Source organism: Vicugna pacos, chromosome 1, assembly GCF_048564905.1.
Source record: "Vicugna pacos chromosome 1, VicPac4, whole genome shotgun sequence".
Classification (NCBI taxonomy): Eukaryota; Metazoa; Chordata; class Mammalia; order Artiodactyla; family Camelidae; genus Vicugna; species Vicugna pacos.
In genome coordinates this window covers 119,689,587-119,716,288 of record NC_132987.1, presented here as the reverse complement: position 1 = coordinate 119,716,288, position 26,702 = coordinate 119,689,587, and the positions used below count along the sequence as shown (strand labels likewise).

General features: G+C 49.3%; 1 protein-coding gene across 1 annotated transcript in view; it reads left to right on the top strand.

Moving 5' to 3' along the window:
- DSCAM (DS cell adhesion molecule) overlaps positions 1-26,702 on the top strand; it is a 667,301-nt gene that overhangs the window by 599,170 nt on the left and 41,429 nt on the right. The window contains exons 22-28 of the mRNA XM_031684569.2: positions 4,720-4,873; positions 9,633-9,750; positions 11,071-11,234; positions 12,796-12,894; positions 15,868-16,056; positions 17,193-17,483; positions 20,698-20,874. Of these exons, the coding sequence (XP_031540429.2) occupies positions 4,720-4,873; positions 9,633-9,750; positions 11,071-11,234; positions 12,796-12,894; positions 15,868-16,056; positions 17,193-17,483; positions 20,698-20,874 (1,192 nt within the window). The remainder of the gene's footprint in view (positions 1-4,719; positions 4,874-9,632; positions 9,751-11,070; positions 11,235-12,795; positions 12,895-15,867; positions 16,057-17,192; positions 17,484-20,697; positions 20,875-26,702) is intronic.

Here is a 26,702-nt window from a genome sequence, read left to right as displayed (position 1 = left end):
AAACCTAATTGCCTCCTGCAACAATAACAAAAAAAGCAAAACAGAATGCATGTAGGAACCAGAAAGTCAGCTTAAATGTGATTCAATCCTTGTGTTAGAAAATCTGTTATCCAATAAAAAAAAATTAAGGAAACATACAATCAATGCTATTATACATCATATAAAATATTGAGGAAAATGGTTCAAAGGAAACAGTCTTCACCTTTCCTCTTTCTCAGAACAAGCAGTTTTGGCCGAGCATTAAGGAGAAGGGCTTAAACCGATTCGCGTCACTGCCCTGAATGAGCTTCTGGCGAATCTTTTTCCCATTTCCTGTTGCCACCGCTTGGACTTGTTGACAGTGGTTGAATTATGCACCATCTATAGTTAAGTTTAAAACAAATACTATATAATTTCCAGCACCCCCTCTGTTGGAGACATCTCATTCCCTCGCATCTCTCAGCATCCCTCTGGAGACAGCCTGTCCTGCTCTCTCCTGCAGGGTGCGCCTCCTTCACCAGCCACCCGCAGTGACAGCCAGTCCCGGCACAGCCTTCTCTCTGTGAGCAGGGCTGGCCTTTGCCACTGTAGCTCGCCTTTAACCTTGTCAGATATGACCCACCAGTCGCTGTGGTGAGCTCAAAGGCCCCGCCCACTCACAGGTGGGCGTGAACACAGACATCACTCAACAAAATTGTCCTATTTCTGACTCAGCCTCTTACGGGGCCCAGACATAGATGAAAGCCAAAACATTAGACTCAGAAAGGCCTGCAGAGGTGGTCTCACATTTCCTGTAAGGAAAGAAAGTATTGGCATTTGGGGGACGACTCTCACCTCTCAAGGCCATTGCTAAAATTTCAAGAAAACAGAAAAAGTCACAGAAACATCCAGTTACATATATAATGAAGAAAATGAATCAATTCTTCACTTATTTAAATTGTTCAGTCAATTTTCTGCTTGCCCTTCTACTGAGGACAGAAAAAGTGGTGCCCAGTTATGGCAGTCATCGGGGGTGTCCTGGCATCAGAGAGCGGCACCTGTGCAGCTGAAGTTCCCAGATACCCATGGGAACCCTGAAGAGCTTGACTTTTACTTTCCAATCTAATCTATAGAGAAAGGTCATTCCAACTGGAGGAAGCTTCTATAAATAAACCTTCCTTTACTTAAGCTTTTGGTTTATCTTCTATATAAAGCGTGAAAGAAATATCATTGCATAAGACATCGTATTTGTACCATCAGTTTTAGCTAGTCTTTATGTTTCAAGTAAAAATTAAATAAGGACCAATTACACCTTATAGACAGGATAGTGATTGAGTTTTAACGAAGAGCTGTGTACCCTTCACAGAAAATCTTTATTTTGTGACTATATTTTAATGCTCTATTGATGCTGACTGTTCAATCAGAGCAGTTGTTATAATTCACACATCATTAAGCTTCGTAAAATTAATTTGGCAGCAACGCAGCCTTGGAACGTTGCAGAACACAAGCACACACAGTCATGGGATTGTCTCCTCGGTTTTCCAGGAAACAAGCCAAACTCCCTGTGAACTTTTAGAGGAATTAAATTTGCTCGTGATTTTCTAAGGAGGAGACAGGCTGGTGTGCGGGGGGCGGGGTGGGTGAAGGCGGCAGGGGAAGCACAGGTGCCCACACGGGCGCACACGCACCTGGTGTGCCCGTACCTCTGAGCAGCCCGTGCCGGAGCCCCGTGGTCCCCCTTCAGCCACCCGACACTGGGTTCCTATAAGTTAGATATTTGATAGTGGGAAATTCTCTGTTATTTTTTGCTGTGGGAACATAGAGTTTATGACAATGTAGAGGCCTAGTTGACATTTGTGTCCTCTGTTTAATTGCAGAGCTGGGGCTGCGGCTTTTGTAGCCTCCTGACCTACATAAGGTTTACTTAGCAGTTCACATGGGTAAACGTGTAGTCCTTCCTGTGTTTGGTGGCTTGTAATTGGCAGTGTGGAGCGTGAGGAAGCAGCACTGGACTTGGACTAGAAGCACTGAGCTTGAGCCTCTGCTCACCCTGGGCTGGCACTGTGACCTCAGTGAGTCGCTTACTCTGTGCCTTAGTTTCCTTGCAGTATGGAGAGGCTGAGGATTTTCCAAATCTTTTAAGTTCTAGTTCCTTTTTGCTTATCAATTCCTGCTTCAGTGTATGTCTCTCTTCTCAAATTTTACTACCACTGTCAGTAGAAACCAAGCCCCCTTTTCAACACTTTGTTTAGAAATCTCCTTGGCTAAATAGCCAGTTTCATCACTTGGAGCTTTTACCTTCCACAAAATACTAGAACATGACCGCAGTTCAGCCAGGTTCTTTGCCACTTTGCAACAAGGACCACCTGTTCTCCACTGTCCAATAACATGTTCCTGATTTCTGTCCGAGACATCAAAAAGTGGCCCGTACCACCCGCATTTCAGCCAGCGTTCTGTTCATGGTAATCTGTGTATTCTCTAGGAAGATAGAGGCTCTCTCTCCAGCTCCCCTCTTTCTTTCTGAGCTCTCACCAGAATCACCTTTAACAGTCCCTTCATGGCAATGTCAGCTTTTTCCAGCATCAATCTCAAAATCTTCCAACCTCAACCCACTTTCACAAGTGCCCTTATGAGAGAGGCACTGATCCCACGACCTAATCAGCTCCCAAAGACCCCACCTTGAGAATGTGGTCTCAATATATGAATTTAGAGGGGACATTCAGAGTACCGCACTTGGACTGCTTTTGACAAGAAGTCTGCTGACATCTTTATTTTTGTTCCTCCATATATAACTTGTCCTTTCTCTGGCTACTTTTAAGATTCCTCTCTATCACTGGCTTTGAGTAATTTGTTTATGATGTGCCTTGGTGTGGTTTTCTTCATATTTTTGTGGCTGGGATTTATTGAGATTTTTGACTCTCCATTTATAGGTTTCATCAGATTTGGAAAATGTTTAGCCACTAATTCTGTCCTGCTTCTCTGCTGTTGCCCCAGAGCTCACTAATGCTGTGTTAAATATCATATTCCATTTTATCTCTGTGCTTCATCTGTTAATATGTCTTCAAGTTCATTTAACCCTTTTTTTCCAGCGAGATCTAATCTGCTGTTAATCTAATCCAGTGTATTTTTCATCTCACATGTTGTAATTTCATCTCCCAAGTTTGACTTGGGTCTTTTTGTATCATTCATGTGTCTATTTAGGTTTCTTAACAGTTATAATACAGCTATAATATCATTATCATAGCAGCTTCAACGCCCTTGTCTGCTAAATCTAATATCTGTGTCAATTATGGGTTGAATTTGACTGTTGAATTATGTTTTCTTTATGATTCATTTTTATTTCTTCTCATTTCTAGAATTTTTAACAGCTTTTGTCAGTTATATTCAGATACCATGAAATTCATGCTTTTGAAGTGTACAGTTTAGTGGCTTTTGGCTCAGAGAGCTGTACAGCCCCATCTTTGTCTAATTTTAGAACATCCACCCTCCTCCCCAAACAACCCGCACCCACTAACAGTCTCCTCCCATCTTCTGCCCCGCCCCACCCCTGGCAGCCACTAATCTACCTTCTGTCTCTGTAGATTTGCCTATTCTAGACATTTCATACAAGGTAATCATAGACCTACAGCTTCTTGTGCTGGGCTTCTTTCCCTTAATATAATGCTACCAAGACGTCTGCAAGTTAAGCATGTGTCAGTGCTTCTCTTCTTTCTAATGCTGAATAATGCTCCATTGTATAGATGCAGCACGCCTGTTTATCCATCCATTAGTTGCTAGATATTTGGGTTATTCACATCTAGAAAATTTGTGTTGAATGTCAGACATTGTGGATTTCACCTTGTTGGGTACTGGGTATTTTTATTTCTATAAATATTTTTGAGTTTTGTTCTTGGATGTGGCTACTTGGTGACAGTTTGATCCTTATGGATCTTGCTTTTACTATTTGTTAGGCAGTGCCAGTGTGGTGTTGTCTTGGGCTAATATCCCCCACTGCCCAGGTGAGACCCTGATGCACTGTAGCCACCGGCCCGTGAATCTCGAGGGCTTCCAGTGTGGCTGGTGGGGACAGGCACTCTGCCCCGCCTTGTGTGAGTGCTGGGCACTGGGACCTCCCGTCCCTTCAGGTGGCTCTTCCCCTGGCCTCAGATGGGTTCCTCACATGCATAGATCCGCTCAGCTGAATACCGAAGTGGGACCCTCTTCAGATCTCCAGAGATATTTCTCTGTATGGCGCTCTCTTCCTGTTCCCTGTCCTGTGGACTCCAGGTCCCTCCCAGTCTCCCAGGACTGTCTTCTCAACTCAGGGAGGCTGCTGGACCCCTCCTGGGTTCCCTGGAAACTCTCACAAAAACGTGCAAACCTTGCAACTGTAGGCCTCACCTCATGTATTTCCCGTGTTTCAGGCAGGTACTCACTGTCCTCGCTGGCTGGCGTGCAGTGCCTTTGAAACTGATTGCGTGTATTTCATGTGTCCTTTGGTTGTTTCAGGTAGGATGAGGCATCTGTCCTTGTTACTCCATCCCTGCTGAAAACAGACGTGCCCCGTAATCTTAAGGGTTAAATTATTCATTACTGGTTGTCAAAGCTGCTGCACAAAGAAGGGCAGACTCTGTAGACGCTGCAGAGCCAGCCCTTTAGAGGAGGATTCGTGGTGGCTTTTGTTTCTTACAAGAGATAATGCATTCATAACTGTTCCTTTAGGAAACCCATTTGTGCCATTTGCCTCCTTGAATGTGGGAACATTTATGTCTCCTCTCACAGGTGATCAGCGAGTTTGAAGCCTCTCCTGACTCATTTTCCTACAGAATTCCTAACCTGAGCCGGAATCGTCAGTACAGCGTCTGGGTGGTGGCCGTGACCTCGGCGGGGAGAGGCAACAGCAGTGAAATCATCACGGTGGAGCCGTTAGCTAAAGGTGTGCAGTGAGGACCTCAGTCCCCACGATCATTTACCGTTTTAAGTCCCTATTCTCTCTGCAATAAAGCTGACAATGCCCTAAAAATCAAGTAAAGCAGAACATCACGCTATCACGTCTCAGCCCAGGGGAGAGGGTTGCTGCTCGCCGGCACTGAGCCTTTGTGAAAACCAGAGAGGAGTCCTCCTAGGGATGGGCCGTGGGCAAAGTTGGCAAAAGGAGCCCCATTCACCCCTTTCTGTGGGTGAAAGTCACTACGCGGCGGCTTCCCGAGCAAGTTCTGCTCTCTTCACACTCAGGTATCATGCTCCTTAAAGAAAAATGTCTGGCTTTTGGTCTATGGAATTCGGAATCTTACAAATATAAGGAGATCATAACCTCTTCTTCTACTGATACGAAGCTGGAAACACTTTAAACAATAATAGAAAGTAGCATTCACCAAAAACCAAAATGTTCCTAAAAATGGATACAGTATCTTCTCATTGAGATGTGACACTGGGCCTCCAAAGCCCGTATAGGCAGAGAATGTTCTTACTCAAATTCTGGTAATCGCCACCACGCAGTGTTTAGTGTCCCCCTAAATTAGCACCTGTCACCAGTCAGTGTACTTAAAATTCACAATTCCAAGCCAACAGGAGATACCCCTGATTCTGGAATACCCCACATGGCCATTTATTACTAATAAAGCTTCTAGGCACCAGACAGAGAAAATCTGAGGTTCTGAGGTTCCAGCTTTCCCTCTAAGAGCTCTTGAGAACACGCTCGTTCACGTGGTGGCTGTGCAAGGGGCTGCAGCACAGAGTGAGGGGTAGAAAGAGAGCGGCGTCACGTTCTGAACATAAATACAGACAGTCAGCACATTGCTGGTAAGGAATGTAAACGGTGGAATTTGGGGTCTGTTTTACTCTTGATATCATGATATGCAGCCACCCTATGATACATGCTTTAACATTTAGAAAACAATGATTATCAAAGGGCATAAAGACAAGACTGTCGGGTTTAAAAAGAAAAAAGGAACTGCACTGTAAGATGTAGGGTCAGCAACAGCCGTACCTCTTCTCCACGTTTGTGTGTTCGATGTCCTCTCTCCAGACACAGCCGGGACGGCCCAGCTAATGTAGAAGGTGACAGGCTCAGAGGGGCACAACTGGAAAGTGGCTACTCCTGCAGGAATAGGACTTGTCTGGGGAGGTGAACTGCCATGTGGTCATTTAATAAACCATTCTGAGAGCTCACTGTGTGGCAGGCATTATGCGGGGGGTGGGGGCATTCAGGGGTGATTTCACCAAGGGAACCTTATGGCTGCAGCAGATATCCTGTACCTTTCAGTGGCTTCACTGAATAACATGGGCCAACACAGGTGTTTCTAGACTGGTGGCTTTCCTGGGTGGCTCAGTCCACACGGTGACTCAGGGATCCAGGCTGCTTCCACCTTGTGATTTGTAGTCCTGGGGTCCTTTATGTCCAGCCATGTAGATGGAGAAGGACAGCATGGAGGCTGGTCAAGGAGGTTTTCACAGGCCGGACATGGACATGTTTACTTCATTTTTACCCACATCCCACTGCGCAGAGTGAAGCATTGTTGTACGTTTTCAAAGCGGAGGGAGCGGGAACATGAAACTAAGCTGGATGTCCAGAAGCAAAAGGAAGCAGGGCTTGGTGAGCACACAGGAGTCTCTTGGAAAGATTATATAAAGCACAGTTGTTTACTCTCTGCCCTCCTGGGGCTCAAAATTGAGTGGGGAGATAGTCAGTGAACAAAGCACCACAAAAATGCAGACAGCATTCAGTGCTTTAAAGAAGGCACGCTAGAACAGACTTCCCTGGGAGCCCTGGAGGTGGTGGGTGGACTCGGCCACACAAGGATGAGTAAATGCAGTTACATGACGAGGGAAGAAAAGGCATCCCAGTGTTAGAAGGCCTCCAGCCTAGAAAGGGTTTAGCGTGTTGGAGGCAGGGGTACTGGACCCCGTGGGTCTGGGGAGGGGAGAGTGGTCTCAGGTGAGCCTGGGGAAGAAGGTAGGGGCCTGGCCAGGTTGGACCCTCAAGGCTGTGGTAGGAATTTCAGGTTCTACTCGAAGTGAAATGGAAAGATACTGTGGGGCGCTACCCAGTTTGTGTGCACAGGAAATACACTTTATTTTTCAGAACAGCTTTAAGGTTACGGAGAAGTTGTGAAGCCAGTAAGCAGAGCTGCCGTGCACTTTGCACCTGGTTTGCCGTCTCTGACATCTGACGTCGGTCTGGTGCGTTTGTGACATCTCACAGCAGGGGTGGTTTTGAAGACCACGCTGAAGTGCTGGGAATCAGTGGAAGATACGCGGCAGGTGGACAGGGAGGGAGCGGGAATGAACACCCGGATTCTAGCCCGACTTACCGTAGGTGGAGGCATCATGTAAGGACGAGGATGACCGCAGAGGAAGTGGGCTGTGAGGCAGGTGACAGGAGCTGGGGACATCTGGACACATTGAGGTGACAGAGCTGTTCTCTTGGAGGGGTCTGTGTGGTGGGGGCGAGTCCTGGCTCTTAAGGGCCATCTGGCAGGAGGCAGAGATGGAGAGGGGTCGGCACCCAGACGGGGAGGGGAGAGCCCACCTGTAGGAAGAGGGGGTGCAGAGGATCAGGTCAGGGACAGCTGGAGGGGCGTCCTCGGGAGGCAGAGGCCCAGGGGCCGGCAGAGGAAAGGGGTCGGGCCAGAGAGGAGGAGGAGGGCCAGGAGGGCAGTGTCAGGCATTCGCCAGAGATGCTTGGAATGAAAGGGAGTGCTCAGCTAGAGAAGAGTCTGCATTTTTCACAAAGGTTCCGGGTGCTTCCGTTCCCTGCTTCAGCTTGAAAACCAGCTCTGGTGTGCTCTGTTGCTCAGTCTTAAAATCTCAGAGGAGGAGCCTGTAAATTCCAGGCACCATAAATGAGCCTTTGTTCCAGAAACCGGGTGTGTGGGGATTAAAGATAAACTGGTTTTAGCCAGTGTTTTCCAAATGCTAGTGGAAAATCATCCGTAAGTCCTGGAATTAATTTCAGGCATTCTAGCCGGCATGTTAAAGCACTTAAATGGGATAGAATGGAGCAGAGCCCAACAGTCTAGACTAGATTTGGGGGGATAACAGAACGCATCACACACAGTAAGAGTCCGACGTGCAGAGCTTTGCTTCCATCCCTCCCGACACATTGTGTGTAGCTTCTGGAAGTCACTGTAAAATGTGTTTCTTAGGAGGGGAGGCGGCTGTTAAAAAGCTAAAAGCCCCCAGCTCTAGCTGGTCTCCCTGATCACCCCGTTTTGCTGCAAGAACAGTCTTCGTCATATAAAAGGGGACTGAAGGGCTTGGAAGGGGAGCTGCCATCCTTCATGCCAGAAGCCCAGTGCTGCCGGACCAGGATGTTTTTGTCATTGTGGCAGAAAGTCAGAAATGTCACTGACTGATCAAGAGGCCTCTGGAATCCGGGGGGGGGCACCTGTGAGCCATCTCTGCCGAACGGGAGAGCGTCGCCTGCCCCTGCAGTCAGGGACCTTGCTTCTGACACTCGAGCCGGTTCTGTTGTAACCGTTGCTGCACAAAACAGGCCCAGCTTCTGAGCCCCTGGCACTTCCTCTTTCTCTCTGTTCTAGCCTCCGGTGCTCAGATCAACAAAAGCAGGCGTTGTCTGGCAGGTTTAATGATGAAGGAGGCTTGTGTTCTAGACCAGGATGGCTTCCTGATGAGCTGGCTCTGGGATCCCCTCCTCTCCTGGAGCTCCGGGGTTTTCCTCAGGAGTCTGTTCCTCCTGCCCACTGGCCGACCTAAGCCCGCAAGCCCCACATGGTGCAGGTGTCCCAGCGGGGGTGCCATCTTTGTGGGTCCAGAATCAGCCTGGAGCCACCGTCCACCCGTGGCCTCCTTGTCTCTGCATCTTTGGGGGCTGCGCTGCTGGAGGGAGAGTCCCTGAAAGCAGCATCCCAGTAGGTGGCCAAGACCAAGCAGGTCGTCGCCTCTGGAGGGCTTGTGTCTTCACGTCTCTGTCAGTTTCTGTGTCTCACTCAAGAAGCTGGCACTAAGAATCTGTCAGTAAGAGGTCCCCCAGTCCCCAAGGAGGTCCTGCTGACACGGGTCCATCCTGGGCTCTTTCCTCTCAGCCTCCTGGGCCGTCCTGCCGCCTGGGGACTGGGCCAGTGCCAGAAGTCCCCAGCCAGTGCTCCCACTTGAGCATTCGAATCACTGTCCCAGGCCAACAGTGGTTCTCCAAGAGACACAGCTCTGGAAACGTTTGTTTTTCTTGGCGTCTGTGCCGAAGATCAAGTTGGTATATTAGTCGGGAAAGTCCCACAAAATTGATAAATAGAAGTTGCTCCAGTTTTACTTCTTCTTGTCTTGGGGCTTTATGCTTTGTTTCATCTATTCTTTCCAGTATTAAAAATACATTGTAATGTGCAGTTCGGGGGTGTTGAGATAAATTGCTTAATAAAGTGCTTTGAAAAATCATCGGGCTCATAGCACGGCGTGGAGCTGCCGGGCTCGTGAAGCCCCACATATTTAATCTGGGCTCCTCGTGTTTCATCAATACTGGGGAGAAAATGGGGCAATCGGGGATTTTCAGGTCGTGTTTTCCTGCGGGAACAATCCCTTACACGCACCCCGACACTGGAGGGTAGTGTGGACGGCTGTGACGTGAACCGGATGTGCCGCGCTCGCCTTTCTGGGCCATTGCTGTGCCGGGGAGGGTCCGCGGGGCCTCTGTGTAGACGAGCCTGTGGGGTCACTGAGCTCTCTGTCTGGTGTTCCAGCTCCCGCACGAATCCTGACCTTCAGTGGCACGGTGACTACTCCATGGATGAAGGACATCGCCTTGCCCTGCAAAGCTGTTGGAGACCCTGCTCCTGCGGTAAAATGGATGAAAGACAGGTAACCAGTAACCCAATGTGCGCCCTTGGTGACGCTCTAAGAGCATGCGGCAGGCCCGCCGTGCTGGGCCCTGTGGTCTCCCCGCGCACGTTGGCACTGGCGAAAAGCTCCAGGAACACAGCCCACTCTTCTGAGATGGAGCGAGGTGGGGTGGGGACAGTGGGGGAGAAGTCTTGACTGTAGCACTAAAGGGATCCATCTATTCTGTCAGTTCTCTAAAAATTCAGAGCTTCAAATTCATAGCAGAGCGCCCCCGAGGAACATAGTCTAACCAGCCCAGTAATCTCCGGGGAGGTTTTCTGTGCTTATCGCTAAAATCTCCCAAACATCTGAGATGGACGTACCCAAGGTTACACGCAACTTAGCTGTTATCTGCTCCTCTGAGATAATGGGTCAACTAACCCTAACTCAGATGCTCTGAGAAACGGCTTTAGGAATGGAATACGTTAGGACTTAGTGGAAGTAAAATCTGGTCTTCATGCTCGTAGAAATTACTAAAATAATAGCAACTGTGATGGAAGGGAGACAGTGGGTGAGATGTACCCTGCCTGGGTGACTTTTTAAAGTTCTTTATCTCTATTCAGAAGAAGAAATTAAGATGTAAACAAAGGGCTGAGAAGTCACTGATGGGCATAGAGATTCAATAGCAAATGGATTCAGAAGTTCCTATTTTCAAACAAAAGTGCTTAAAAGGCATAATGGTCTTGGTCAGGGACCACTTTCTCATCTCTCTTCAAGTTAGTTAATGCAGAGGAAATAAGCAAGCTCTCAAGGTCAACTGGCCTTCCGTGGGATGTGGGGGTGGCCCCAGGTGACTGGACCGTCCCCACCACCGCCAAGGCTGTGCTGTCACCAAGGGGATTCTTTATAGGAGGGTCAACTCATCACCCTCTCAACATAGCCGGCTCGCTTCTTATACCAGAATCATTAGCAACTATAACTCTAAGTGACTCTACAAGCGATCCCGATTTAGTTGTCCCCAGGTGATTTGGTCAAAATGGCACTTCTGCTCACAGAAGGAATTCCCAAAGAGCGGACACCCGGGGAGGAGAGAGGGGCCCACTGGGATTTGACAAGCACTGACCCATGTCCGGGGCTGAAATCCAGGCCCCACCACACAGACCTCACCTCAACACAGCGTTTATTTCAAAGACCAGAACTCAGCTCTGTGACGGTTTCCTTCGTATAGTCAGAGTTTAGCTCTCACTCAGCGCAACCCTCCAAACGTGTTGCTTGCTTCCGAGACAGTGCTTGTCCCCAGCCTCAGCCAACTTGGGTTGTAATTTCTTTAATCTGCGCCTTCTTCTTCCTGTGAGGCAGTAACGGGACACCCAGCCTGGTGACAATTGATGGGCGGAGAAGCATCTTTAGCAACGGGAGCTTCGTCATCCGCACGGTGAAGGCGGAAGATTCTGGCTACTACAGCTGCATCGTCAATAACAACTGGGGGTCGGACGAAATTATTTTAAATTTACAAGTACAAGGTATTGCACTCTGGAACCCTTTTTAATGATACTTTTGGTGGGCGCGCCTGTGTGCGAACTGCAGAATCCGCCTTTGTGAAGGGCTAGCCGGCGCCTTTACGTCACAAGACCGTAGATGTTCACTTGGGGGGGGGGGTGAGTCACCAAATCAGAGTAAATTAAAAGCATTCATATTCCCAGAGATGACACTGTTCACATCTTCTCCTGTTGACAGCCTACTCTCAGTTTTCTTTATGTGTGCGTTGCTGAAAAGCCCTTCTTAGTAGCATCTGCTGATTGCAGTTTTCCTCCACACGTGTCCAAGTGTAAGCCAGGAAGCACCAACAGGAAGTAAGGCTGCCCTGAGGTGGTTTGTCTGCTAATCAACCGAATTATTATATACAATACATGCAAAAAGGACACCAGCTGAAACTCTGTGTTGCATTAACATGTAACTGTGTGTTGAATGCAGTGTAGGCTGCTTGATATCACACACCAGAAGTGCATGACAAACTGAAGATCATCAGATTGAGATCATGTGTAAAATCCCACGTGGCCACTGATTGGGTTCAGATTTGTCTGCACAGTGATGTTTTATTAGTAGAAAAGAATCGAAGTGTATACTTCTTTGGATTTCAGTGTCATCACATTAATAAATCACAGCAAGTGAAAATAAAATCATCGTAGTCCTCAGTGGGAGGGGAGGGCAGGGGAAGAATTTATATTTTAAATAACACGAAATTGATCTGGAATTTCAAGTACCTTCAAGTCAGGAGAATTCCAGGGCATTTTAGAAGACAGACACTATATTAAGAGATGGATCCATTTTTCATGGCCTTTGGTTAATATATCAAGCTTCTCTTGGAGAAAAAGAGAAGGACATTTTATGGGAAACTTTGTACATAATTTGGATAACCTAGTCCTAAATTTCTTCAGCGTTTCTGTCCACAGACCTAATCCAAAATATTACTGAGCCCATTGGTTAGAAGTGTGTGTTCTTCAGACCTTGCTTGGCAGTTCAGGTTCATGGGCTGCCACTCAGTGACGTGCGCTCCTTTGATTTCGGAGCTGTGTGTGTGAGTGTGTGAGAGTGTGTGTTGCATCTTGGGGAGCAGCTAAAATAGTGGGGGTTTTTGCAGTTTTCTTCCCACTAGCCACACTTCCCTCCCCCACTCATACCGCTGAGAACAGAACAGCTCAGTGGAAGCCACTGGTCTTTCTCACTTGAATCATGGCTGAAATTCAGACTAAAATACTGCATGGATCCTTAGTAAGTTCACAGAAGATTTCAATTCGTGATGAGCCACTCAGAAATTCGAGGAGTCGGTGGGGAAAATGAGGAAATAACTCCAAGTGGAAATGTGGTTGAGTTCTCTTTAAGTGATAGATTCAGTCTGTTCTGTCTCTTCAGCCCAGAATATCAATGAAACAGACGTTTTGACAGAAGTGAATTGCATATTTTGTCAACCCGAAACACTTACTTAATAAATGGCTGTTAAAAATCATTGAGTAAATGACTGTGAGAGAAGACTGAAGATGTGAACAACTAACTCTTGTTTTCTAAAAACTGTTTCCGATCTAGTTCCACCAGATCAGCCTCGCCTTACAGTTTCCAAAACCACGTCGTCCTCCATCACCCTCTCGTGGCTCCCTGGGGACAACGGGGGCAGCTCTATCAGAGGTAAGAAGCCGTAGTTGCCCACAGTGGTTGATTAAGTGTCATCATCCACAGGCTGATTGGTGTCACATCTTTATCAAATAATTGTTATGTGTCAATTTATCTCTCCCTCCAAAAAAAAACGCATCATACAGTTCATTCTTCCATTACCTAGACAAAAAAAGATCTATTTTTCTAGTATTTGTTGAAACTCATCATTCATCCAAGGAAGTCCATCCACAGAATGAGTATCAAACATCCAAACTAAGCGAAATATCAACAAATATGAAAAAGAAAAAACAAATTTGGTGCTCTCTCCCCACCGAGATCTACGTTGTGCGTCTCCCTCGTGTTGTCAGCGCTGTATCCTCCGTTCACGTCCGCAACCCTTCCCTCCAGCGACCACAGCTACTGTCCTGACCACAAAGTCCCGAAAGAGGGGAAACGGTCTATCTGCACAAATCTTTTGCAGTTAGTGCAGGGCGGAAAAGAATAAAGGAAGTTTGTACTGAAGGGCCGAGATGGCGTGATGACCCCGGCCTCAGCAGCATCGGGAGGGTGTTCTGAGCAGGTTGTAGACCACGGCGGAGGGGAGGCTCCAGAGGAGACTGAGGGGGCCCAGGATGAAGGAGCTGAGTGACGGAAGAGATCCGAGAGCAGGGGGGGGGAGGATGGCGGCTTAGATTTCCACGGGCAGAGGACATCCTTTCTTCTGACAGAGGAAGGCGAGAGGACAGCTGGAGATACAGGAGCATTTCTGGGTGAGGCCAGTGGTGTCTGGAGCCAGCTCCTCCCAGCTCATGGGGACAGCTGCTGCCCCTCTTCCCAGCTTTGCCCTCAGTGACCTTGGCCCGGCTGGGGGTGTTTCTACACCGCCGGAAATCAAAAATGCTAGCCGGGGCTCTTTTTTTTTTTTTCCCTCAAAAGCCAGTTGTTAAACACTGATTAGCATTCCACTGGGCAAAGGGGAGGATCTTTCCTTTTCTGAGGAAAATAAAAGGTGAGTTTTTTTTTTTTTTTAAATAGTAGCTTGACTAGGGGTGAGTATGTGCTTGTGAGTTTGGGGAGCGTGGGGAAGATTTACAACAGCTGCTGTGGGAAACGCACAGGGAGTCGTTAGTAGATGAACAAAGCTTTGCCAGGCGGGAGCCGGGCCCCAGCTGCAGATAAACAGCAAGTTGTAGTGGCCCCAGTTATCACCGTTTAATGACATTCTCCAGTGATGCTGGATGGCTGGGCAGACAGGTGGACTGCAGGTGACCAAAGCTGGTGACTGGCAGGGTGAGTGCGGCAGGCTCAGGAGCTAGTGAAAGCAGGCTCCTTATTGAGGTGGCCTGCCAAGGGCTCTAGGCTGGCTGGAGGACCTTCTTCTGAAAGAAGCAAAGTGGGGCACCGAGGGGACAGTTCAAGGGGCCCTCGGACTCGAGGCCCCGGTAAAGTGAAGGCTGGTTCTGTAAGTGGGAGGTGACAGGGGAGGTCGTACTGGAACAGCTGGGAGTGGACGGGCTTAGAGATGAAGCCAGCTTTAGTTAACAGTCTCCAGGCAACGTCAACCAGCAATCCTTGGAACCCAGTGATGGCGAAATCCGTTGGCATTGAAGTTCCCATCGCCAAGGGTTAGAAAAGCTTCCTAGACGTGGTTTAGATGGAGGAAGTTAGAAGGAAAGCGCAGTCTGCACGATGTGTAGGGCACCGAGGAGGTGGTGAAGTCCAGCTGTGTCCGTGGGAGCTGGGCCCTGATCCATCGCTCACCTGTCTGGGGCTGAAGGAGCTGCCAGGAGTGCAGATCGGGGACGCGGAAGGGGAGACGAGGCCCAGGCAGGCAGGGGGACCACCCCTACCCCGGCCTAGGCTGCAGAGGGCCGGAGAGGAGAGGAGGAGGAAGCCCGGGGGAGGGTGCCGAGGGAGAAGGAGCCAGAGGTGGGTGAGCTCCATGTGAGAGGCGTGGAAGCCACTCGGTGCTGCCCACTGGCGTGAGAAGCCTCGGGAGCGCAGAGGTGAGAAGCGCTTTCTTCGCTGCGTTAGCCGTGGAACTCGTGGGCAGGATGGAAGACCCTGGTCCGCTGGTGTGGGGACATCGTGCATCAGGCTGGCTAGGCCTGGGCTGCTGGGTGTGAACCTTTAGGAGACAGGGACAGAGCCGGCAGGGTATGTTTGCCCCCAGGAAGGTGGTTAGGATGGCAGGGATGAAGGCTGTAACAAGGAGAGACGTCAGCCGTCACAGCGTTCAGGAGGGCAGGCTTCAGATTCTCGTGGTGGGATTCGAATCTTGCTTATAAGACTCTAGAGGTCGCCTAAACTCTTTGGACCTCAGTGTCTTTATCAGCACAGGGGAGGTAAAAATTCTGTGTCACAGGGTCACGTCAGGTAATATGAGTAACAGACTGCAGACGTGCTTGACACTTCATGGCTGCAGACGGGGTGGGGTGGTTGAGGATATCCCTGCCCCCGTTGATAACTTACTCGTTTTCCAGAGCGTTGGTTCTCTTCGAAATAACTCAGCTTCAAGGAGGGAGGGTACAGCTCAGGGGTAGAGCGTGTGCTTGGCACGCACGAGGTCCTGGGTTCCATCCCCAGTGCCTCCATTAAATAATAACTAAATAAACAAACCTGATTACCTCCCCCCTCCAGAATAAAACACAAAAAAATGAACTCAGCTTCAGAGCACGCCCACGCCCCAGGATTCGGGCACACGTGCTCTGAAGGTCAGATGTTTGGAGATGGAGTCTCCACTCCCCGCTGCCCACTTACACCTTTAAAGGGGAGGGGCAGGAAGGGGCTTTGTCCTTGTGCCACTGTCCAGCAGCACCACCCCCGTCTGGTGAGGTCTCAATACCTCGCCCTTGGTACGGCGTCACAGCACTTCTCCCAGCCTGGGGGGAGCTTCCTGGAATCGCGAAGAGCGGGGTCGTTCTCTCCCAAAGACGGGCGGTGCTGGGAACTCATCCCGGGCGGAAACCTAATCGTGCTTTTCCGAACGTGTCTTGTCTTCTGAAGGGTACATACTGCAGTATTCTGAGGACAACAGTGAGCAGTGGGGGAGCTTTCCAATCAGCCCAAGCGAACGCTCTTACCGCCTGGAAAACCTGAAATGCGGTACTTGGTACAAGTTCACTCTGACTGCGCAAAATGGAGTGGGCCCCGGCCGCATCAGTGAGATCATCGAAGCGAAAACATTAGGAAAAGGTGGGTCGGCCTTCTTTTGCTTCTGTATTCCCTCTGTTTTCCAAACCAAAGAGGAGATTGAAATCACAAGAGATGCATCATGTATTTGCATGTTTGTGAGTTTTGCACTTTTTTTTTCTCCAAATGGGTTTGGCAGTGTTACAGCGCACTGAGAGATGGACGGTCCCTACAGAATATTCTGGTTCTCCTTTTTCATTTGAAAAGCGAGGGCTTTGGTGTCAACATAAAGGTCCCGGGCTGAGCAGCCATGAAGTATGACCTTTGCCCTCTCACTGTGTTCTGGTCTTACCTTCTCCCTTGGTAACCCCATGCCCCCTTCTATAATATCCACATTGCCCCCTAGGCTCCGCTTTCCAGGTGGGAAGTCACTGTGGTAGGTTGTTCACCTTTAACATGAGTTGGTTTTCTTCCCTGAAACGTGGACCTTCAGGGAGGTGACCATTGCCCTTTCGGGGGGCAGTGATGTTTGGCGGTGAAATTTGCAGCCCGGAAACACCAGGAGGGAAGGAGGCAGCTGCACGTGAGTGTCAGTGAGGAGGCCAAGGGCGTCTTTGTAGGTTTCCTTTCCTCTGACCCTTACCCACCACCGAGTGGCCCGGACGGCAGGAGAGCGGGAGATGAGGGTGTTATTTTAGTTATAAACTAGCACCTGAGTTTTGGATAACACGTAACAGGGTTCAGGTGATGAGGGACAGGTGTAGCGGAAATACACCCACTGGGTCCTCGGGCTCTAGCGTGAAGCTCTGGGATGGGAAGGAGGCCTGCGGGTACTTCCCAAGTCCCACTCCGTCTTCTCTGAAGCCAGGTCCACGGCAGGACATGGGGCTGCCCAGCACACCGCAGTGCTTCCTCTGAAACCACTTGAGGAAACGCACACTTGGGAATAGCGCTGTTCTTCAGGGAACTCTCAGATTCACAAGAATCTCCTCCACCCATCCAGCGCTCCCTTTCACACCCAGGTTATTATGGTTGGAGACAGCCCAGCCCTTTGGGCCACAACATCCCTAGAAATAGTGGACAAGTAGCAGGTGACCTGTGAGCCCCCCGCCTGGCAGAGAGCTGCCCCAGGGATACGTGGGGCGACCCTGATGCCCTTCCCTCGGGTATCCTGACCACCGTGTGCCTTCTCCCCGCAGAGCCCCAGTTCTCCAAGGAGCAAGACCTCTTTGCCACCATCAACACCACACGCGTGAGGCTGAACCTCATCGGCTGGAATGACGGCGGCTGCCCCATCACCTCCTTCACGCTCGAGTACAGGCCCTTCGGGACCACAGTCTGGACCACAGCCCAGCGGACCTCTCTCTCCAAGTCCTACATCCTGTACGACCTGCAGGAGGCCACCTGGTACGAGCTGCAGATGCGGGTGTGCAACAGCGCCGGTTGCGCCGAGAAGCAGGCCAACTTCGCCACGCTCAACTACGACGGCAGTAAGTCCGCGTGGGGCCGCTCCCGCCCCGCCGCCATCCCCGCACAGTGTGACACTGCCCGCCCAGCCCCTTAGGCTTCGGGCCGTTCAGCTGGCCCCTCCAGGGCTCCCCAGCCCCTGCTCCCACGTGACCCCAGCTGCGTCCCAGGAAGGGGGCTGAGGGCCCGCGGGAATCTCCTTAGGGAGTCTTGGTGCAGGAGTGACTTCTCTCCGGGCTGAAGGCTTCTCTACCATGTGGTTGCGCGCCGGGTCCACGACCCTGAGCTAACCTTGCTTTTGTTGTCTCCCTCCCCTCCCCCCCACCCCATCCCAACCCACATAACAACTTTCTTTTCTGCGCTCATTTAGCCCTTAAACTGCATGTGCAAAACCAGTTTTCCATGGTAAAGGGGCTTGTGTTAGTCTCCGAGCAGAAGTAGAGGCCCTGTTGGAAATAGGGTAAAGCCATAGGGTGGTAGTGGGCACACACACACGCACACTCGTGTGCACACAGGCAGTTTGCATGGGCTTTCTGAAAATCAGGCAAGGTGTCTCGTGACATTTAGTTAACTGAAAATAAGTGACACAGATTTTTAGCCTTTTTTTCTACGGCTGCTATCAAGGACCATTTATTAATGGCTGAACAAATGCCAAGCCCAGTGAAGCTAAAAGGTGGGGTGCCCTTGACCACCATGTGGTGGGGAACGTGAGAAAGTCCTGCCCAGCAGCACCTCCGTGCAGATCTCTGCAGCCTCGCCCTGATGCTCATTCAGGAAAGGCAGAGGCTGGCTAGGTGCTGTGACCACAGGGTAAAACCGGCCTCAGTTCGTCAGATTGGAGGTCCCCTCGGAGCCTCTGTCCCGTCCGCTCTGATCGGGTCAGACCAGGTGTTGGAAGGCTTCCCCAGAAAGCCAGAACCTGAGCAGGCTCCCCCATATCTGCTCACCGCTGCACCTTCTGTGCTTACGTGCACTTGGGATTTAATTAAAGCTCCGGCAGGAACTTCCTTGAAATGCAGGTTCTACTGCCCTAAGGAAAGAGTATCCGTAAAGCCGAGGACTCTCAGACACGACCCGAGGAAACTCACGAGGTGGTGTGGACTCAGCTCCTCACTTGGCCGTTTTCTCCTGGCCTGGCCTGCCCTGGCCTGGCCTGTTCTTCCCACCTGCACCCTGTGTAAACCCGCCCCTGAATCTCTGCCCAAGGTTATGCCCTGATGAAGCCCGTCTCAGCCAGAGCCCAGGCTTGCCTCCAGCATGTCAGGCCGGGCCCCATGAATGCAGGAAGGTGCTGAGGACGGAGCCCCCTCGTGCTGGTGACACCAGCCCCGCGCCCTGGCCCCTAAGGCGCGTCTGTCCCACGGTCCTGGGGTGGCCGGCCCAGGCCCTCCTCAGGAGTTTGCTCCCTGAGGGCCGCCCTCCCTAACCTTCCAGCCTCAGTCACGAGTGACTTCATTCAGAGATGTCCCATAGCAGAGCGTCACCCACTGCAGAGCAGCGCAGCTAAATTACTTTCCGCCCCAACGCAGTTTCATTCTTTGATCCTCCAACATAAAGGACTTTGACACAGACCGAACATTTTATCTAGCATTGAAGGGCTCCCCAGAGTCCTTTGCTAACAGGGTCCGCGTCTGGGCGGTAAGTACATTGCTCACTGCAGGCTATTGACTTCCATTAATTGCCTCCGGAGCATCGCACCCTGGCGCCCAGCTTCTCCGTAATCTGTGTGGAGCCGGTGCGTTCAGCTTCAGGGTGCGTGTCGGTGATATGTTCACGGCTAATTGTTTAATTAGAAACCGCTCACGTGCAAAATTTGAAACTGTCGTTCTGACTTTCAAAGTGCACTGCAGAGTTTAAATATTTGTCTTCTAGAAAAAATGCTCTCACTTTACCCAAGATCATAGATTATAATCAGGAAAAAGTCCTGGGAGCTACACTGAAAATGTCCTGAAATCTGAAATGACTTTATTACCCTAAACATTAGAATACTTGGTTCTGTTTTCCTTGAAAAATATTAGATGTTTCTTTGAACTAATTCTGTAGATGATATAGCTTTAATATCCCTTTTGTTACATCTGCCTGAAGAATTTTTTTTTCCCTTTGGGAAAAACGAACATTGAGAATGAGCCTTGTACCTCTACCAGTCGCATTTCAGATTCCTCCACGTCTTTGTCTGACTCTTTCTCGCCCCATTTCCTTAGCCGAACGCTTCCACCTGTCCTGTGTGGGTCTTGGATTTGCAGACCCCTCCTCGCCTGCGTCCCCTTATGTGCCTCTCACCTGGGTTCTGAGCATTTGCGGACTTGGGTTTCTAGTGAAAAACACTACATGTAAAGTTGGAAGAATGTTCTTCTTGGCCTTAGCAGATGGCAGAGGGGCCTGGTGGTCTGTTGTCCCTGCTCTAGTCAGTAAATGAAGGGTACTAACCATTTTCCTCTGAAGGGAATTGCATTGTTTTCCCTAAATCATGGAGAATACAGTGGGCGGGACCATCTTACGTAATAGTGGGCCCCACGCAAGCCCCGTAAAGAAAAGGATGCCTGTGTTGTCTCTCCTCCAGCCTCTGTGCAGACGGCAACTTAAAACAGTTTGGAGTTCAGTCTGCTTAGGTGTCTCCTTGTAATTCTAAATAATCTGAATTTCACAGCATTATATGGTCATAAGTAGCTTGCTTTAGAGACCTGGATGGCTCCCCTTTGAAGAGTTGGCTTAGCTTCTATGCCCTGAAATGAGAGTTTCAAAAGTGGATTTGGTGTCACACCTGTGCTGAAAAAGCCAGGATTTTAAGCTCCTTTAAGCCAGCGTGCAGCCTCCCCGCAGACTCCCTTCTGTCCACTTGCCAAACCTTTTGTCCCTGCTCTGATGTGCAATTTTTCAAACTGCCTCTCCCAATTGTGCTCTGGGTGACACTCAATTCCAGGCAAGTGCGTGTGGCTTTTTTAAGCCTGGACATTCTGTTTTCCAGTGTCTGCACCCAGCAGTACGTTGCACAGTGAGGTCCCTTTCAAAGAAGTGGGCTTTGCCCTTGGTGCAGATCCTGGTCTTATGTTCCAGAGAGCAAGTCTGAAGTAGGACAGACAGGAGAGGAGTGAGCAAGGCAAGAAATTAGGGAGGACCCAGAGGAAGAGTCCCTCTCATCGCTCATCACCGCGGACGCCCTCGGATCACACGGGCGTTCTTGTAACCCGCCATCCTGACGTCATTAACGGCCACCTAACATCATGACCCTGCTTTCAGGTACAATCCCCCCACTCATTAAGTCAGTTGTCCAAAGCGATGAAGGGCTGACGACCAACGAGGGGCTCAAGATGCTGGTGACCATCTCCTGTATCTTGGTGGGGGTCCTGCTGCTCTTCGTGCTTCTGCTGGTGGTTCGGAGAAGGAGGCGGGAGCAGAGGCTGAAGAGGCTGAGAGGTGAGTCCAGGCTCACGCTGCCAGCTGGGAGGGTCCTAACCCCCAGCGGAATGACTTTCCTTCTCCAGGCCAGGTCCCCCCACTGCCCGATCATGTGATGTGCCTTCAGCAGGACCGCAGAGGCTCATGGGCAATTCAGATCAATGCAGCTACTCAGAAACCGAGCGATAGTCCCCCTCTTTCAGGTCTTCTACGTCCTAGCCATCGGCAGGGCAGGCAAAGAGAATTTTGCTTTGTTTTGTTTTGTTGGGGGGGAGGTAATTGGTTTTATTGATTGATTGATTTTTTTGTTTGTTTTTTGTTTAACGGAGGTACTGGGGATTGAACCTGTGACCTGGTGCATGCTAAGCATGTGCTCTACCACTGAGCTCTACCTGCCCCCCCCCAAAGAGGATTATCGGCACATGGTTTACCAGTCCCACTGTCACTTCCAGCTGCTGCCACGGGGCCGCCCGTGATGGCCTCCTGTGAAGAGACCTGTCAGACTGGCGCTGGAAATGAGCTGGAACGAAAATGCTTTTATGACTGGGAAGCGGAAATTGAGGGCTTAGGGTACTGGGAAAGCACTGTGAAGCAGAAAGCACACACTGCTGAGCTAGACATTTGAGCCGAAGCCCAGTGTAAAAGTTTTGCTTTAACGAAGAAAAGAAATAATGGGAGCTGAGCCCTTAGGCCGGATGAGAGCCGTTGTCAGTGGCACCATCATTACTGCAGATTCTGCGCATCGGGGCGACGTCCAGCTTCTGGCCAACAGCCCTGCTTGCCCTTGGGCTGCAGTGTCAGGACTGTGAGTTCCTTCAAATACAACACCCTGCACAAGACAGTGTTCTGAGCTCTCCTCTTTACCTGTCAGGGTATTTGACCAAGCCACTTCTTGGTAACATGCATGTCTGAGCTGTTTGCATGTTTATATCCGTGCAGCCTGGAGTATGAGACGTCCCGTGTAGTCTTCAGAGTGGCATTTGCGGAGCAAGTCTGGAAGCGCTCTCTTTAAAGGTCCCCTGCGATGGCCCGAAGGCTGGCTGGTGGATTTGGGAACCACTAGCCTCTGGTGTAGATGTAAATACCTGATGGGACCCTGGTCCTGGTAGCGCAGCGGAGCACGGGGATGCTCTCACCCGCCTTTGCGCCTCCCGAGCTCTCCACTTGATGTGACTCTAACACATTTTATTGTCAATTGGCTTCCACTTTGCCGACAAATTGAAACAATTGAAGTGCATCGCACTCCACCTGCACACTTCAGTAGTCCTTTCGTTTAAATCTTCTGCGGCCCAGTCATTCAGATGAGCTATCGGTCTTACTGAAATATCCTTTCTCGATCATGTTATCCACTTACCTTTTAATTTAGCAGATTCACTTGAGTGAATCCGATGCCCTAGCACTGTGCTGGGTGCTCCGTGCACAAGATGAAAAGACAGAGCCTTCTACACTTGAGGTTTAGTGTAGGAGGCAGACACACAAGCATGGACCAGAAAAAGAGCCAAAATGCCACAAAGGCTAAAATGGGCTCCAAACAATCCTCCATCAGCACCACAGAGGAGGTGCTGAACCCCAGCTGGGGAGAACAGGGGCGGCCACTCAAGAGCTACAGAAAACAGCACTACAAAACATAATGTTGCCTAACCTATTGAGAAATTCAGTATCAGGTGAGCTGTGCTGGATTCCATTCACAAGTCTTCATCATTAAAATACTAAAAGGACCTTTTTGTAACCCCTCTTTCACCAAAAACAGAATCCCGTAGTCGGGCTTTGGGGACACTGTCATTGAGGTACCAAGGCCGTCTGTTCTGGTAGCATTTATATTGTTTTGTGTTTCTAGTCTACTTATGACTTAAGCACGCCAGCCTCACTCTTCTTTGCCAAGAGCGAGGAAAAGATGCTAAAGATGTTGCTGACTCTTCCAGGTGCATTCGAGTTAGGCTGATGGAGGCTGGGCGTCCTTTCTTTTGGTTCTTAATGGTCCCTTGTAATTTAGTTATTGCTTTGCAAAGGCTCTGTCCAGAAAACATCCTAGACATGGCATTTTTGTTGTTGGCATCTCTTCTGTTAGACACTAGTATTTTGTGACTGGTCTTGGTAAAGAAAGCCCTTCATCACATCACAGGGGACAGCCTTTCATTCCCCAGAAATGGTTTTGTTTTCTTTGTGCCGGAAAAGAGATAGAGCCAACACAAAGGTTTCAGTGGGAAAGAAATCAGTGCTGAGGCAAAGATGTATTCCTGGGAGGTGCTGAGGCGCAAAGAACTCCAGAGAAGCAGCTCACATGCACAAAGGTATCTGCAGTCTGGCATGTTGTACGGGCTGAAGAAAAGCTTGAATCTGATGGGAGGGCAGCACGAATGCGAAGGACTGGGTGCCTAATCCCATCCTCTCCTGATGGCAGGTTTTAATGTGGAGGCACTGAAATACTCAACTCAGCAAACCGTTGTTGATTATCTCCCAGGTACCAGGAAGAACATTTCTTAAAACCAACAGTAAAGTTTTCTTATTAACATTTCTATTTGGTCACTAGAGTTTGGCTGGGTCCTGGAGAGAAAAAAGCTTACTAAGGCCCTGTCCCAGAGCTATGGAAACTGACGTCCTAGTGGCGGTCAGCAGGGGCTTACCAGGGGCAGGCTCATCTTTTTATAACGCTGAAAACTGTGTCGTGAAAGGGCAGAGCATGTGACCAGGGTTATGAAGAGGGAATCTGAGAGGCCAGGCCTTGCCCCCAAAAGATCTTTGTCTTTTAGGCCTGCAGGGCCCTTGAAATGTGATGTTAATTAGTGACACAAGATATTTCCCATTTGCTTGTGGAAAGATCTAGCCACAGAGTTTAAGGTGGTAAGTGCTTACCTATTAGACAGAATTCGCTAGTACAGTCGCCCCGTGACTGCCTGACCCGCGTAAGGCGCAGATCATCTCCCTGGGTTAGAATGAGTTCAAATGTATTTACACATTCCACGGAAAGAGTTGCTTCCTACAGTATTGTATTGTGCAAAATAAGGACATTTCTAATAATCTGTCAGTGTTGCCTGAGCAACCACTGATCAGGAACAAAACTGGAAATAAGAAAATGTGAGTAATACTGCAGGGGTCCCTAATAAACACTGTAAGGTCAGCTTCACGTTGTTGACCTTGTTTGATTGCTAGTCAGTACTCGGTGCTTATAAGCAGCGTTTGTTTCACCGCGTAGACGAGCAGCCTAGTTAGATGAATGCACCAGAACGTTCTTTTATGTAAAAAAAATTTTTTTTAAAAAAAAGAAAGAAAATGGGACTGAAGCAATTTAGTCAACCTATATTCTTCCTTCCTGAGCGCTTTACTAATTTTAGAGCATAGCGACCTCCTAAGGTCTAAATTGTCTTCAAGTGCTACATTTAAAAAAAAAACCTGTAACCTTACCCGGGAGTTCAGAAGCCACATTGTGCTTTTAATGATGCCCTGATTTTTCCCCACCTCTGGATCCCTCCAAGCGCGTGGTTGCAGAACGAGTCACTGGCTGGGCCCGCGATCGCAGTAGCCTCAAGCTTATAAAAATTTGATTCCCGTGTCAGTAGTCAGTTCCAGGATCACAAAAAGCTTCTTCCTTTAGTGTGAGTTTACCCAAGAGGTAAAATTTTATGTTGGCACCAACCGGTGTGGGTAACTGTCAAAGCCAAACCGAAAAGCTGCTCCCAGGGTATCAGATAAGCTAAAGACAAAAATCAGTAGAGGACATGAAATTTGAGCATGTTTCAGAGGCAAAATGCTCTTCTCGCCTTGAACAGAAACATACGGATTATTTTAAAGAGGCTCTGAAATGGATGTATGTTATAAGGCTGATCAGTCCCAGAAGGCCATTCCCGGAGAGAATCTGGCCTTACGGTCCTACGTGGGCACCATTTAAGGGGTGGGTCACGAGGGGTCGTCTTCACTTTCCGAGTTCTCATATTCCATTTATCTGCTCTGCAAATGAGCTAGATCTCTCCTCATCCGTAAGACCAAAAGTTAGCTTAAACTTGAATAATCCAAAGGAAGAGGGGTGTGCATCTTGGAGCCCCAAGGCGCTTGGACTCAAGGTAGACAAATAAAAGTGACCTTGGCACTGATGCTTTGATCTCCTGTGTGTGCAGAGGGTCCCCAGTGTTCCTGAGTGGCGAGGAGGGAGTGGGCACCGAGAGCCTCCATGCCGGGCTGATTAATGTCCAGATTGTGGCTTAGGTGGGCTTGGAAGCCTGGACTCTGAAACTTTTGTTCTCAGCTGCTTCCTTCCTTCTTTCCTTCCTTCCTCCTCCCTCCCTCCCTTTCTTCCTTCCTTCCTTCTTTCCTTTCTTTTTTTTTCTTTTGACCTTAATTTCTTAATAAAATTATCCTTTCAGTACTACAAATGTGTTAGGGCAGAACTAACTGGGGAAAGAGTTTCTGTTTCTGAGACACGGACGCAGAGAAGCAACGGGACTTCGCCTGGGCCAAGCCACGGAGCTAGGACAGCCAGTGGGCCGGCAGGAGGGAGGGAGCTGGCCTCGGCCCTGGCGCTTGGCCCTGCCCAGGGGTTCTGTTTTATCCGTGTTTGTGCACATAGGTTTCTGAGGTTGCAAGTCCGCGTGGTGGTCTTTGGGGCACGTATGTTTTGTTGTGGTTTTGGAATCAGCTCTCACTTGAGCATGCTGATGGCCGGAAGTCCCATGTGTGATCCTGTAGAAGTGTAAGTGCACGTTTTTTAGCCCTCGTGAAATAGTGACTCTAAGAGACCCCTTTCAGTTCCACGGGGAGGCAGGGAATATTGTGAGGCACCTTGCTAATAAGCGCATTCAAGAGATGGTAAAGCAGGGTAGCACCTGCTGTCCCCAAGTAGATTCTGCATTTTTGTGGGTGTGCACCAGTGACTTCCCGCTACAGGTGCGCACCTACGCAGCTTCCGTTTTACGTGCCTAGAACTTGGAAGGCGGAAGTGTGGCGGCTATGAGTGAGAGTCTCTTTTTTAAAGAAATGTGTGGGCTTGTGAAATAGGAGGCAGCTCAGACTCTCAGGACTGGCACCAGCGCAGTGCCTTGTTAGTAAGGACCTCCGCACCACGTGCAGACCCCAGAGGAGCGGTGGCCCACCCGCAGAGAACACGGGCCGGACCAGGGGCGCACCTCACCCCACTTGGGCGCCTCTTCCCCAGAACTGGCTGAACCACGTTTTAATCGACAGAGAGCTACCATTTTCCATGTTTTCTCTCTTCTTCCTGTTCCGTAACCCTTTACCATGCACTATCCTGGTTTAGTCTCCAAATAGCTGTGTGAATAAGTGCAAATAAACTTAGTGTTATTATGCTCTATTTTTCTGACCGAAAAACAGAAGGGAACATATCCAAAAATCACAGCTCAGTCAAGGAAGAGCCAGCAGAACTGAGATCACTGTTGTCCGCCCCTGTTCTCTCTCCATGAAACTTCTTCAGCTTTGGAACATTCAAGAAAGAAACAGTCTGTCTCATCCACACTAAGTTAGCTTAAAAAGATCTATTAATGAAACATGGAATTAGAAGCTGTATTAACACAGAATCAATAGTTACTTTATAATTTTATTCTTGCCCACCAAAAATACTCGGCTTCTTTATCTTATATCTTTATATTCACTACATCTCAAGCTCCCCTATATTAAAATAAAATTAGGATTCCTTCTTGTTTGCATATCTTCAACCTACTGCCTCTCTTCACTTCTTTTCCGCACTGAATTCTTCAAAGGGTCTTCGATGCTCAACTGCAGTGCCTCTCACCAGCTCCCACATCCTCACGGTCTCACTCTCCTCCTCCTACCCCAACGAAAGTGCTCTCCTAAAGGCAGATGACCAATTACTTTCTGATCCCCAGATTCTCCTTTCA